Source organism: Antrostomus carolinensis, unplaced genomic scaffold, assembly GCF_000700745.2.
Source record: "Antrostomus carolinensis isolate BGI_N321 unplaced genomic scaffold, ASM70074v2 scaffold49828, whole genome shotgun sequence".
In the NCBI taxonomy this organism is placed as follows: domain Eukaryota; kingdom Metazoa; phylum Chordata; class Aves; order Caprimulgiformes; family Caprimulgidae; genus Antrostomus; species Antrostomus carolinensis.
Genome location: NW_010336020.1, coordinates 378 through 14,216, shown reverse-complemented (window position 1 = coordinate 14,216; position 13,839 = coordinate 378). Strand labels below are relative to the sequence as shown.

The 13,839-nt window shown below is 38.8% G+C and overlaps 1 protein-coding gene across 1 annotated transcript; it reads right to left on the bottom strand.

Moving 5' to 3' along the window:
• Nucleotides 1–3,131: 3,131 nt before the first annotated feature.
• Nucleotides 3,132–13,357, bottom strand: LOC104530194 (adipocyte plasma membrane-associated protein-like; the record flags this gene model as incomplete). The annotated part of the gene is made up of 8 exons (XM_010174705.1): nucleotides 3,132–3,326; nucleotides 4,128–4,323; nucleotides 5,061–5,221; nucleotides 6,428–6,540; nucleotides 7,541–7,690; nucleotides 9,120–9,218; nucleotides 12,579–12,700; nucleotides 13,268–13,357. Coding segments are annotated over 8 exons (1,126 nt in total), but the record flags the coding sequence as incomplete, so codon positions are not given.
• Between the last annotated feature and the right edge of the window lie 482 nt (nucleotides 13,358–13,839).

Genomic DNA, 13,839 nt, shown 5'->3' with positions numbered 1-13,839 from the left:
TCTGATGAGGCTATCTGAAATGCAGCTGTCACTTGCACCCCAACTGGAGTATCTTTCCTAATCTTGAAAAACACCCAAACTTGTGTTAGCGTAGAACTTCTGTATAGATTCATCAGCAAAACACCTTCTAGAAACACTGAATTGTGTCTTTTGCAAGACAAGTTAATGTTGCCTATGGGCAAATCAACTGTGTTATCAGGCAACGTAATTGTTCCCTTGTCAAACAAACTGTGGCACAACTGTTTATTTCAGATCTTTTACCCAAATAGAGAGCATGATGATTTAAATTTCTGTCACATAAAACCTTCTGCCAAGTAATCATTAAGTAGGCAACAAAGTATGATTCTTTCAAAACTGTGATGGTACATACCCCAGCGCGCAGATGTGCAAACTGGATACGAGCAATGCTACAGTAAGACAAGCTGAACTTTCTTAGCTTTTAATTCTGAAGCACAGAAGTTGTCCTTCATGTAGCTTAGAGCTGCAAACTTCTGTGGTGGTACAAAGGTTAGATTTTATAGAGCTTTTGCCTCAAATCTAGCTTATTGCTTCAGATCTCTAGAGTGACCAAATGTTTGGAGAAAAAAAAATTGCTCGAAAGGTAACTTTTCAGCTGGAGCATCTGTTGAAATGCAGATGGTTTTGGATATTCAAACTACTTACACACTTTCAAATACTCAGGACTTTTTTTTTTCCTCCACTACAACTGTAGCTTTATCCTGTTTTTGTTTCTCAAGCCTTAGTATTGCCCATCAATATCCTTCAGGCTCTGTTTTGTCTTTAAAAACAAAACCAAAGTTGTTTTCGTGCTCTCAAGTGTTTTGTTGCACACTGAGCTAAACCTAAAGTTCACTTATGTGGTGTTATGCTCAGATAATTCTAGCAACTTAGACTTGTTCTCTGTTTAAACTTTATTTTGTTAGCTGTGTGGAGGCTAGTGTGAAATACACTGATTGCTGCACATTAAGCCCTCAACAGTTCTATCAAATCTGGGTCATATGTCAAGTTTCCACCTGAGTTAAGTTTCAGTGCAAGTCATGTGTGTTATGTTGCTTCTTAATAGAAAAAAAAACCAAACTTTGTTATGGGTACAGATGTGTGATTCTGTCTTTTCTTAAAGTGATCTTAAGCCATAAGAAGGAAACTTTCTTTTGAATTATTTACGTTTTGCCTAATAACTAACATGAAAGTTGACAGAATTTATATGGATTATTCAATATGTGTGACCAGATTTTGCCCAAATTAACACTGTTGCTATCTGCACACACCTGTAAACCATTTTGTAACTAGGCTCAATGACTTACACTCTCACCGTCAGAGAACCACACTATACCTGAAGGCTGTCACAGGTAGTAAATGTTGTATTAAATAGAAACTCTGAATTAATTCAGTCAGTCCTTTCTTAACCAGAATAGTGGTTCAGGAAAATACCTGCTTCACTCCCACTTTTGATAAAGGCTTAAGAACTGTTCAGCAGAAGCACAGTGGAAAGAAGAACAGGATCCAACAGCCACCTGCCTTCCATTGCTTTTGGAGGAATCTGTTGTCACTTGTCTGGTGTCTATTCCTATGAAGCAGTTAATTCTGAGTATTTTTACAGCCTTGAATGAACAGTGTTAATTCTTATCTTTAGTAATTAAAATACATTATGAAGGATCTTTATCGAGATTTAATTCCCAGCAAAGTGATTTTAAAACTAAATAGTCTTCCTGGCTATTCTGCTTCATATGCTATTTAACCATGGCTGTATCTCTACCTTGTTACTGAAGGCATTTGTGTTAAAGGACCTTACCAGTACAGAGTTGGGTTTAGGTAAAATGTGATTTATTATTTTTTTAAATCATTATTATCAAAAGCAGAGCTGTGAATTTTATTGACCTGATCTGGTAAAGTAGATACTATACAGGGAGAAATACAGTGAATAACTTTATTACATTATCCTAAACCAAAAATCATTCAGTTTTGTCACTTCAGCATAAGTGACTACAGCTACTACATGCTTACCCAGCACAGGCCCAGTAAATTGGGCTGCTTCATTTGGAGGAATAAAGTTGTAAGAGGGACAAATACATGCAAACACACACCCAAAGCAGGTATAATACCTTTCAATCAAGTTAGATTTAAGGCTGATTCTACAAGCTAAATACAATTATTTCATCATAATGAAACAGCTGTCACTTGTGATTAAATGAAAATGGATTTTATTTGTATTACACTCTCTCTGTACGTGAGCATACTTTGCTGTAGCATGTTGTGAGCATACTTAACTTCTGCTGTTTCGAACGTTTGTTTAGAAAGTGCCCTTCCAGAGGACCCTGTTCACTGCTGCACTTTTGGGGAAAGAAAAAATAAACTGCCTATCAAACTTCTATTTTCTGTTACTGAACTTCAGTTAAACCTTTCCCTGGGATCAAGCTGTGTCACACTTCTAAACACTGAACTCCTAATTTATAAGCCTGTTCTCTGCTTACTGCTCTGCTACCTCACAATGGCCACTGGTGAACTTTTATATGGTCACAGGGAACCTTATGTACAGCATCTAGCAAGGTGCCACATGACTACTTTGCACCAGGAAGAAACACTGAGGTGAAAGAACAAATTTAAATGCCAGCTGTGCCTGCTCATATTTCCTTGGAAACTGATGTAGCTGAATAGGTGGAAAACTTTAACAGAAGAGACAATGGAGAAACTGCTGTTCATAACTGAAATCAGTGCATTCTGCCTCTGGGAAAGAGGAAGAATAAAATCCTACACAGGGCTTTTTTCCGAAATGGGAACTGTGAGCAACAGTAAGATATGTGCTACTTACTCACCTCAATCCCTGTTACAGAGTTGAATTCCCTGGATGATTCTATGCAACTGTTTAAAAATATATACATAACTATTTTCCGAACTGCAGAGTAATGTGATTTGGTACCTTTAGCCTCTTTAAGTCTGAGGCTTCTCAAGCCTCTAAAACAAGTATTTCTGGATTGTATTTTCATTTCTGCTTAACCATGCGGTATCAGTTTCATTTCTCCTTCAGTGATGTAGCAATCTTCCATTAAGTAGAAAAAAATATTTAATGGCTGCTTGAAACAACACTGCTATCTTTCTTTTGATGCTCCAGCTTATAAAAACCATGAAGTTTACTATAGCACCACAAGAAAAGGCAGCTCTGTATTACCTAGATACACCTTCCCATTGTGCTCAAAGACATCGCTGACAGCCCAAGTAACGCTACCATCAGGGTCATGGAAGCTTGCCACAATGTCTCCTTGGTCATTAATTTCTAAGAACAAGCCATGTTTGTGAAGAAAAATGCTGTAGAAGGATAAAGGAGTCACCTGTTTTAGAAAAAGAAATACACAGTGTTAACACTTCATTCGAGGGCCAGGGGGGAAATTCCATGACTAGAAAGAAACAGCGATGCTGATCTATTGCTTTCCAGAGGTTGCTCTAGTTAGATTCAGTGCTCACTTCATCTTTTGATAATACCCACTCGACTGTGTCTAAAGCTGGCACTCCAGTAACTGCTCACTTACTTATCTTAAAGTACAGTCAGTGCCTGCTTGCTCAAGAAGGTGTGGAAGTTATTTGAACTTATTCCAGCTGCCAAAAGCCACCCATTTTCTAAAAACAGGAATAACAGGGACTTGATCAACTGAATCACCCACTTCAGTATTTTTCCTGTGCAAATTCTAGCGAAAAGGTAGCATGGTTCTTAGAAAAAGTAGCATGGTTAATAATAACCATGGTTAAGAATGACTGGGCAGAGTTTGATTCCTATAGCAATATTCTCACATTTTCTGTAAAGAGTTCTTCACCTGCCTTGACAATATCATGTTGCTATAAACAATAGGCTGAGAGCTTGCAACTATGGACTACTTTTCTCAACACCGATTTTCCAACTTTATAAATGGCTTCTTGGTACTACTGTAGTAGAACTGCTGTGTTTTAACAAACAAATGTAAAAAAAGAAACCAATCCTCAAATGTTCCAGAAAAGTCAGTATGTGTTGGTATGCTGGCTGCTAAAGATGAAGCAGTCTCTTGCGTCTCCTAATGAAGAATAACAAGTTTTTTCATACTTAAGAAGTTAATACTTTTGTGACAATGATCGTTAATGCTACCCAGTGTCACAGTTACCTTTGCAATAAATCTCTTCAGGAATGGATATGGTCCTAAAGCATCCAGAAAAGGAGAAAAGAAACTAGGAAAGCGAGTAGTAGATATTCCAACTCTGTATAAGCCTGTGTTTGATAATCTGATGTTGTCTGGATACCCAGGCAAGTTGTCCACAAAAACTTCTTTTTTTCCTGCATTAGCTCCACTCACCCAATAGCTGCAAAAAGGGAATGTTGTGTATGAGTTATGGTGGCTGCTCCAAAGTGCAGCAAGCTTAACAGCAGGGAAGATCCATCATTTTGATTCATGCAAGGAATTTTTAAAAATGCAGAAAAGGACTATGCAGGAAGTACAGAGAAGTACAAAGAGGAACTAAACTTGAGTAACAATGATTGGTTAAAAAAAAAAATCATCTTTCTACATGTAGCATAGAGTACCCCCCTGTTCTAGTAAAAAAAAAAATCTGTTTGTAGCAAATGTGCCTGTTAAATGAAAACTAATAGTAAATCTGGCTTTCGAACTTCCATGAAATAGAAAACTGTTAAAACACTGACTCCCTTTAAAATGGGAAAATCAGGTGTTATGCTAATCATCATCATCACCACGCAATGACACTTGTCCTCTGAGGTCTCTTGTAACTGTAATAATGGAGTTATCAGGGTAATTGTAATTGAGTCTGAGGGAATTAGAGACCAATATATCAGTAAGTTGGTATAAAAAACATTTGTCAGTGGGAAGGGCAACTGTTAATCTGTACCTAGAATTAATGAGAACCTGTGGCTCTTGCAATAGAGAACAGTAATTTAGACCAAGTTTCCAATAGCTGCACATCTTCAGTTTATATTTTTAGAAAAGTAAGAACATGAAAATCATGTCTACAAAATGATTAAAAACATATAAAGTAACATGTACTATTTTATATTACACCCACGAGGAGAATGATGTTTAACATACCGTATGATTCTGCATATGCTGGTTTCTGCTATTAATATGTAATCTTCATAGGGAGAGAGAGCAATCCCGTTTGCCATGTACAAGCCACCGAGCACCGTTCTTCCTCTTCTTGTTACAGGGTCATAGGCCAAGAGGCGACCAAGATGGTTTGTTTCAATTACCTTAATCAATACATCTAATGAAAAACTAGGCTATCAAAATACCTGGTTTCAGTTAGAACAGAAAATATTCAGAAGTTGTATTAACATGAATTAGATAAAAGCAGACTTTACAGAGTGGCAGATGGTATCTTTATAGAAACAATAAGCTTGCACCGCTAAAGGAGCAGAGGATTCTGTTGATGTCATTTCCCAAGCTGATCAAGGAACGTGGGGGTTATAAAGCCCAGAGTTCAAAACATGTTATTCTGCAGTTCCTGCTTTAGCGAAATACTGAGGCCTGTCAGGCTTCTGTGAACAATTTGATTTCTTCAAATCAAACTGGAAAGCATTCACAAGTGTTTTGCTAAAGCAAGTAAACAGATGACATTTTACTTCTGATACGAAGTAACCTGAGGAAGTTTCTTCTGCTAAAAATCTGCAGGGCAGCTTTGAATTACATACACATAAGCACTGTGAGGAGAAAACTGCCTTTATGTTTTGTCATTTGTACTGGCAACCCCTTGTCAAGTCTGAAATATTAAATGGCAAAGATGATATACTACCAGACAATAATTCTGATAGCTTTAGGAAACATCAAGTGACACATAAGAGATTTCAACTATTCATTTTTTTTCCTTTAATAACTTAGATCTCAATTCCCACCCATTAAATAAAATATATTTCCCTTCACATGATTTTTATCCTTGCTTAATTTTATCCACAGTTCTAGTAGTAAAGATGAGACTCGGTGTAAACTTTATGTCTGTGACATCAATGAATTTCAGTGACCTCACTCAGCTTTCAAACAAACTCACAGGCAGTTTGTTCTAGATAAAGTTTTACTCAAAGGCTATGACTACACAGAAAAGATACCTTCAAGGAGACCAGCAATTTGCTACCTTGCTTTTACTGCAGTGTAAGAGCACGCTTGTAGACAGATACCAGAGAGAAACTAACGTGCTGTAAAAATCCAGACTGTAGTGTATCACATGACAGTTTCTCTGGGTAGTTGTACCCGGAGGATTTTTTTTCCAAGAGCAGCTACAGAATAGCACAGCCCATCCTCTGCCTCAGGGCTGGAACATGCTGCATTCATAGCATGCTTGGCCAAAACATAAAAATCGAAAGAAGCTTGTCTCTTCTGCAGCCTAGTACACGGTGCTGCCATCACAAAAATTAACCCTCTAGCTGCCTGAACAAGTGGCTACAAAGATTACCTCATCTCACCTCATATTTGTGATGTCGTCTTTCCCACTTGCTACTTGAATCCGTAAAATAAATCAAATTTTTCTTTGATATTTCTAATCCATTTAGGAACTTGAAAGGCAGCCCATCCACACCTGGTTAATAAAAATGACTACTTAGTAAAGTAAGTACAAAACCACCAAGTATTCAAAATTACTCAGATCGATGCAAGCTTAAGATTTCAGACATTGCAATTCCAAATCTCATAGTTAACGCTTATTTTGTCACTATCCTTACTGTGTCCCAAGCTAAAGTCCAGGCTCCAAATTACTTTCATTTGCAGGGAAGTATGTTCAGGTTGCAGCTCAACATAACACATACCAAACCAAAAGCCTCTGCCAACTATAACTGCTTTTGTTTTCTTTTATTTGTTAAACAAATCTTAAAAATATAAAGCCCATGGGCTTTCAGGCAGCCCCCGTCCCCACACTCAGTAGTACTGATCTGAACTGATTAAAAGTGCCTTGATCTTCCAACTTATCACAGAATCACAGAATGTTGGGGATTGGAAGGGACCTTGAAAGATCATCTAGTCCAATCCCCCTGCCGGAGCAGGAACCTAAACGAGATCACACAGGAAGGCGTCCAAGCGGGTCTTGAATGTCTCCAGAGAAGGAGACTCCACAACCTCCCTGGGCAGCCTGTTCCAGTGCTCTGTTACCCTCACCGTAAAGTAGTTTTTTCTCAAGTTTAAGCGGAACCTCCTGTGTTCCAGCTCACACCCATTGCTCCTTGTCCTATCGTTGGGCATCACTGAGAAGAGCCTGGTTCCATCCTCATGACATTTGCCCTTAACATAGTTGTAAACATTACTCTACTCTGCTCTGGTGAGGCCGCATCTGGAATATTGTGTCCAGTTCTGGGCCCCACAGTTCAAGAAGGACAGGGAACTGCTGGAGAGAGTCCAGCGCAGAGCCACGAAGATGATTAAGGGAGTGGAGCATCTCCCTTATGAGGAAAGGCTGAGGGAGCTGGGGCTCTTTAGCTTGGAAAAGAGGAGACTGAGGGGAGACCTAATTAATGTTTACAACTTATACCTAAGCACAAGGACCAAACCCAAGATCAGTCTACTTCCCCAGTTAACTGTAGCATCACCTTTTCCACTCGATAGCAGGAGGGTTTTCTCTCCTGTCCTTGGATTGACTTTGTACAGGCCCAAATAAGAATCCACCACAATCAAGTTACCATCCTGATCCATTCGGACTCCATGGGGCCGGCCACATATTGGTTCATAGTCTGGAGTTCCTGAGATACAAATAGGATGATGTGTAAGACCAGGAGGCTGACAAAAATGAAGATCCTGAAATGCAAAGGCTGGAAAGCACTAAACTATCATCCCTGAATAAACCAGATCCCTAAAAGCTTCCTTTAACTGCCACTAGAAGTAACTTAGAAAGGAAGTGACAGTATAACGTCAATCTAGTCATCTCTGTTCCTTGTTATGTAAGAAAAAAATTGCTCCCAACCTTCAGAGAAATTCAGCTCTACTCTCTTTTCCCAGACAACTTTAAAGATGACTGAAGAGCTGGCAGGATTACTGAACAGTAAACCAAAATGGATTAGTTGCTGTTTAATTTATATCCCCCAGGTAAAAGATGGGAGGAAAAAAAACACTTTTAGGAAAGATTTAACTAACTTCTTCCCTTCAGCTGAGGGGCACAATTTCCACAGGTCACATGAGAGTTGTGTAAGTATTCCCTGGGTAAAACTACAAAAAACAGATCTACAGTGTTTAGTATTTTTACACTGAATTGTTTTCCTGAGAGCACTGACATTAGTAAAGTTTGACACTCTCCACTTTTGTGTAGTGTCAAAATGAGCTAATGAGGAGCTAATGCCCTCCACTCCAAACACACGTGTTTTCCCCCCAGTACTCCAGTAAGCGAGGGACAACACCCAGTAACACAAGCTGACTGACAGCTGCCAAAGAGTTAACAGTTGAGTTCTGGTCTCACTCTAAATGGATCAACTGGTCTCAATTTTGGTTTCTTAACTTCCACATAGTCAATTATTTACATAAGATTCAAAACAGTGATCTTCCTTTGAGAATTCTTTCAAATTCAGCCAAGACTAGCCCATAGCACAGGGACCTGAGGGACAGGGAAAGCACCTACACAACTGTCACATGGTTAGGTCACCAATCTGCTTTTATTTTAATGGCCTTTCAGGCCTCCTTGATTCATCAGAAAGGAACAGGGTAAAAACATAAACATTTCAGTGTTTGTCTTCCTCATTGACAAGCAAGGAAAGAAATGTAACCTTGCAGTCCAGTTACTGGTGATGGTACCAGGATACACTAGTCTCTAATTCCTTTGTAAAATTTGAACAGTTTCTAAAATACATTTTGATCTTTAGGCAGGTAAATAATTGGACAAATCATGTCTTCAGACCACCCTTCAAAAAGCTTTCATAGAAGGACTTCCATAAAACGTTGTTCTTGATTTAAATGACAATCCATGGCAAGTCAGTCTTGATGGCTAGAGAAGTGTGCTTGTTCTGCCCTAATCCTGCCTACATGAAGAAAAACTACATGGAAGCAGTAGGCTTCTCTTACAAATTTGCATGAAAGAATCAGAAAATGTTAACAGCAGCTAAAATAGCACTTCTGTTTCTCCTTCAGTGACATTTATATAAACAAGTTCGTTGTAATTTTCACATCAAAACCGTCACTCACCACATTCAGGCATATCCTGCCCCATTTGAGTAATGAAACGCAGCTGGTCACCACTGATCATCCACAGTTTCCCATCCACAGTACCAGTATAGATATTACCTTAAAATAAGTGTATTATAAGACTGTTTTAAAAGGGACCAAGGCAAATAAAACTTACTATAAAAGGACATTTCTCATTATTGTCAGCGTTTCCTTCTTGCTCCTAATTTGCATGTTCTGTGTGCACACAAAACAATGAAACAGACAGGAAACCATACAGCTTACTTGAAATACATTTTTATAAAGCAGAAAGACCAATAATAAATTGGAGATTAGGAAAAAAGTATCAACTGTTCATATATTTATTTTCAATAAACATAACACATTAAAAGCTATCTTAAGACTCCTCTGGGTTAGTAGCAAACAAAGGCATCAAGGACAGGGCTAAAGATTCACAGGGGTATTCTGATACTGTCACTGAAAATCAGCGAAAGCATTAGCAGCGCTCACATTAGCTACCTTTTGTCCTGAGGGCTCTGCCACATCATCAGCTCGCCAGGATGTTCAGCAGACAAAAGGACAACATTACAATGACTGATCCAAACCAAGAAAGTAACCCTTCTCCTAGGACATTAAAATCCTAGGCAAAAAAACCCAAGTGTTGTTTTGGGGTTTTTTCTAAGCTGTGATCATTTGCTTTGGTTTTGAACCACCAAAATAATACCAAAAATATGTAAATTTGCATTCAAGGACTAAGCATTTTTTTTAATTGGATACTTGCTTAGCAGTTGCTTTCTCTTCTGCTTTTAAAGTATTTAAATTATCAAGGCAAAAACCTCGCAGATGGTCTTCAAATCTTTTGACATTGTATTGTAACTCCAAAAACTTCTGTGTTCCCCTATGAAAGGAAAAACACTGGCTGGGATTAAGCTCCACCTTTGAAAAAGAGCATCCTCCTACCTTCTGACTAGTCTGGCCTCTGAAATAGTACAATGCACGTGACCAATCCCAGACTTACTGTTCAACAAAATACACTTCTCGTGTAAAGTCCATTAACTGTCTGGAAACATTCCTCTGATTTGTCTTTTATTTATGTACTTTAAACTAAAGTAGACATTATTTGCTTTACCTGTAACCTGCATTTTCACCCTAGCCTTGTTTATATTTAAAAATGTCACTTGGTGACAGGAGTCAAAAGATACTCCATAAAAGTTACACTACCTTTTTTGTGCCAATATTACTAAAACCCCACAGATTCTGAGTTTGTCCAATGACCACTCACACCAGAGCAGATAAACAGATATAAAAATGTCTAGCATCTGCTCACTCACATCTATGGAAAAATGTTATGAGCAAATAGAACAGATTTTCAAAGTAGCAGCTGTCAGATCTGGATTAAAAGAATTGTCTAGGGTTACGGGCGTACAGAAAGCACCTGCTGACCCAAACGGAGAACTTCAGAGCCACTGTTCAATGCAACGACTTTGCCTGGGAAAAAACAGGGGCTGAACTTTGCTGCCATTAAAGATACTGGCCCTCTAATGCCGCCTGAGGCATGTTGGAAACAGCTGAAATTTCTGATCACATACCAGATTCTGTATTTAAAGAAAGAAATCTTAGACTTGTAATGCTGTTTTCTATCATGCTATGCACTAGGTTATGATACTATATTTAGATTCACTCAGCTAGTGCAAGCGGGTTTTGCGCTAGACTTCTCTCAACGGATATTTGTAGTGAAGTGAAGGCAAAACAGAACTACTCTAATTACCCATCATATCCTACCTTATTCATATGGAAAACAGCATTTACCTAAATCAGGCAACATCACCACAACGCTTACTACAACCTTGGTCATACTGTATGATTTCAACTGTGTGAATCCAGTCTCCTAAAACATTGTTAAATTCAGTGAAGATCCACAGTAGAATTAACCCACTGCAGAAAACTAGAACCAAGACAGTACTTCATACAGCATCATGGAAGAGGTTAGATTTGGCACCATGGAGCATTTGCAGGATTAGTCCTCATATTTAAAATATACTCTGCAAAACTCCACTTGTGACCACTCCCCTTTCTGAAAGTTGTAGAGGTGGAGAACAAAAAGGGCAATAAAAACACAATTTAAAATAGCACCTTTGAGGGAAGCAGGAAGGAAACAGCTTTGAGAAGACATTTGCTAGGAATGGATGCCTCAGTGCAGTGCAAAGCATTTAGCTAGGTCCCTTCTAGGCCTATGCTGTTACAAGTGAAAACACTCATAATTTCAGCTTGCACAACAGCAAACAGGAACATTCCAGATGATTACTTCTCACCTCTGCAGCAACACAACGCAAGACGTATCTGTCAGACAAACACGTCCTGTGCTATTCACTATTTCCTTGAAAAACACCATAAAACCAGCACCAGCAGTAAGGGAAGGTGTCAGCACTGCCTGGCTCAAGCCATTCTCAACTGGGAGTTGCCTACTTCTCCATACTGCCTACTGCAGGCATCTGTTTCATCCACTTACACACCAAGAGGAAAAGAATTCCTCCAGAACAGGTAAGTCCCAAGTCCACAGCACTAAACCTGTGTCCTAAACAGAAGACCACAATGTCTCTTCTCTATTTGGCTTGAACTTTTATTGTTGTCCTACTCTGGTCACAGCCTGGGAAAGAGAGTTGTTGGAACGTGCTACTCCACGCCGCTTCAGCCCTCTGCTTCCTACCATCTGTAAGGTTCCTGCACCTACCATTTTGCCACCTCACAGCTGCCAGACCACCAGATGAATTATGTGCATAGGTAAGAGGAGGTTTTATATTACAGTGAAAATTCTCTTATATTCCGAGCTACTCTAAAAATATGTTTTTGAGAACTATGCAAATTTTACAACTCCATTTGCCTTCCCTCTTTGGCTCCGTGTTCAGCTTTTGAGATAAGGGTGTGCTGAACTCAGTGACTGAGCTTGAGCAGTAATTTAACATTGCTTTTGGAGACTTGAAATGGGGAGGGGAAAACAAAAAAAACCCCAAAAAAACTAACAAAGCAAGCTTATCACTAGTTCTATGTCAAAAGCCCAAGCTTAAGACTCACATTTGGAAGAATTCCCACAAAAATCTTTAGCTATTATTACATGTTACTTTTAATGAATATGCCATTTTATACCTTCTTAAAATTGTATTTTAGTAAGACTTCTGTATGTCACCTATGTGTGGGTCTGTGTTTTTTTAATATAGCAGTAGGACATCTGCTGTGTCCTTGGGAGCAGCAGATAACAAAATGTTTACAAATGTGAAGATACGGAAGAACACACAATTATCTTAATATTTTTGGAGCAATCATTTAGCAAACATTCCTATTTTTCTGTCTTTGTATTTAATTCTTAGGTCTTGGATCTAGCTTCTTAAGTCTTCTCTTTTAATAACCTGACCAAGCAGATGTTTCAGATGTATAAAGTGCAGCAGATGTGTAACTTTACCCATTTGGAAGCTACCTACTTACCTTCATCATCAACAGTAAAAGACTCAGGACCTTTCAGTTGTCCTGTGAAGAGTCTTTGTCCACTCTGAAGCTTTTTATTCACTTGCAATGATCCAACCAAGGCAGGAGGTGGCTTTTCAAAACTGCACCAAATGAATTATAAGTAAGATGTAATAAACGACAACATTGGACTATAAAATGATTTGAAGGAAAAGCAATAGGACTTTATTCCAGAGATACTAGTAACAAGGTATTATCTTTTAAAAAATAATTTGTTAAAACTATCAGTATTTGTTAAAACTATTACTTCAAACTAAATTAACAATTATGGTGGAGCTTGCAGGCCCAGGCTAAAAAAAATATAGACTTTTTAGGAGATTGTATATTTTTTTTCCCAAAATCAATGCAAACACAAAATTGCCATAACCTTAGAGAGTTTTATTCCCTATTTTAGTCTGAGATCTACTAACAATCTTTCTACATGTATGTATGAACACTGTACTGGTAAACATTGTTTGGCCTGAAATTTACTTAAGAAGTGTTTCTATTTTCCAGTTTTATATGAGAAACACGATTTCTTCCTGCATATGAACTTAAGTACCATGCTTTATATCCTCCTGCGGGATGAAAAGTTTAGGAGTAGTTTTGAAAGCACAGGTATTTCCTGATAAACACAAGTATGCTACCGAACTTCACATGAAGGAACATACATGAACGGTTCTGGATCAATGGGAGATGGTAAAAAGTAGATGCTAGCAAAAGTTGCAAGGACTGCAGCTGGAAACCCCCATGCTGGGAACCTGGGAAGAAAAGAAATAATTGTATACTCATGCACATACAGGAGGAGGGGGGTAAGAAGTGCCAGCTTTTTTTTTTTTTCAAAAGTTAAAAAATTTCAGTTCTAAAAATCAAGACTGAAGGAAGACAAAGCAGAGTGCAACAACCTGGTGATCCCTGCCACGGAGAGGAGTGGCCCAGTGGCTCTGTGGACAGCACTGTTGTCCTGCTCTGTCTCCACGCTGGAGCTCCTCTGGTCTCTGAATGGGTGATCCAGCCGAAACCCACAAGGTTTCCTTTGCCAAGCTGTGTTTCTAGCAGTATGTAACTGCTGTAGGCAGAGGCACAAGCCCAGTTACTTATGTGGTGAGCAACTCTGCTGACACTACTATCTTTAAGGCCTTTTACCAACCTTACCCTGGCAGAGTACTGGAGTTATTTGCTAATAGCGGGTTTTACTGAGTGCACACACAGTCACCATGTGGCTGCTGCACATATGAAGCTA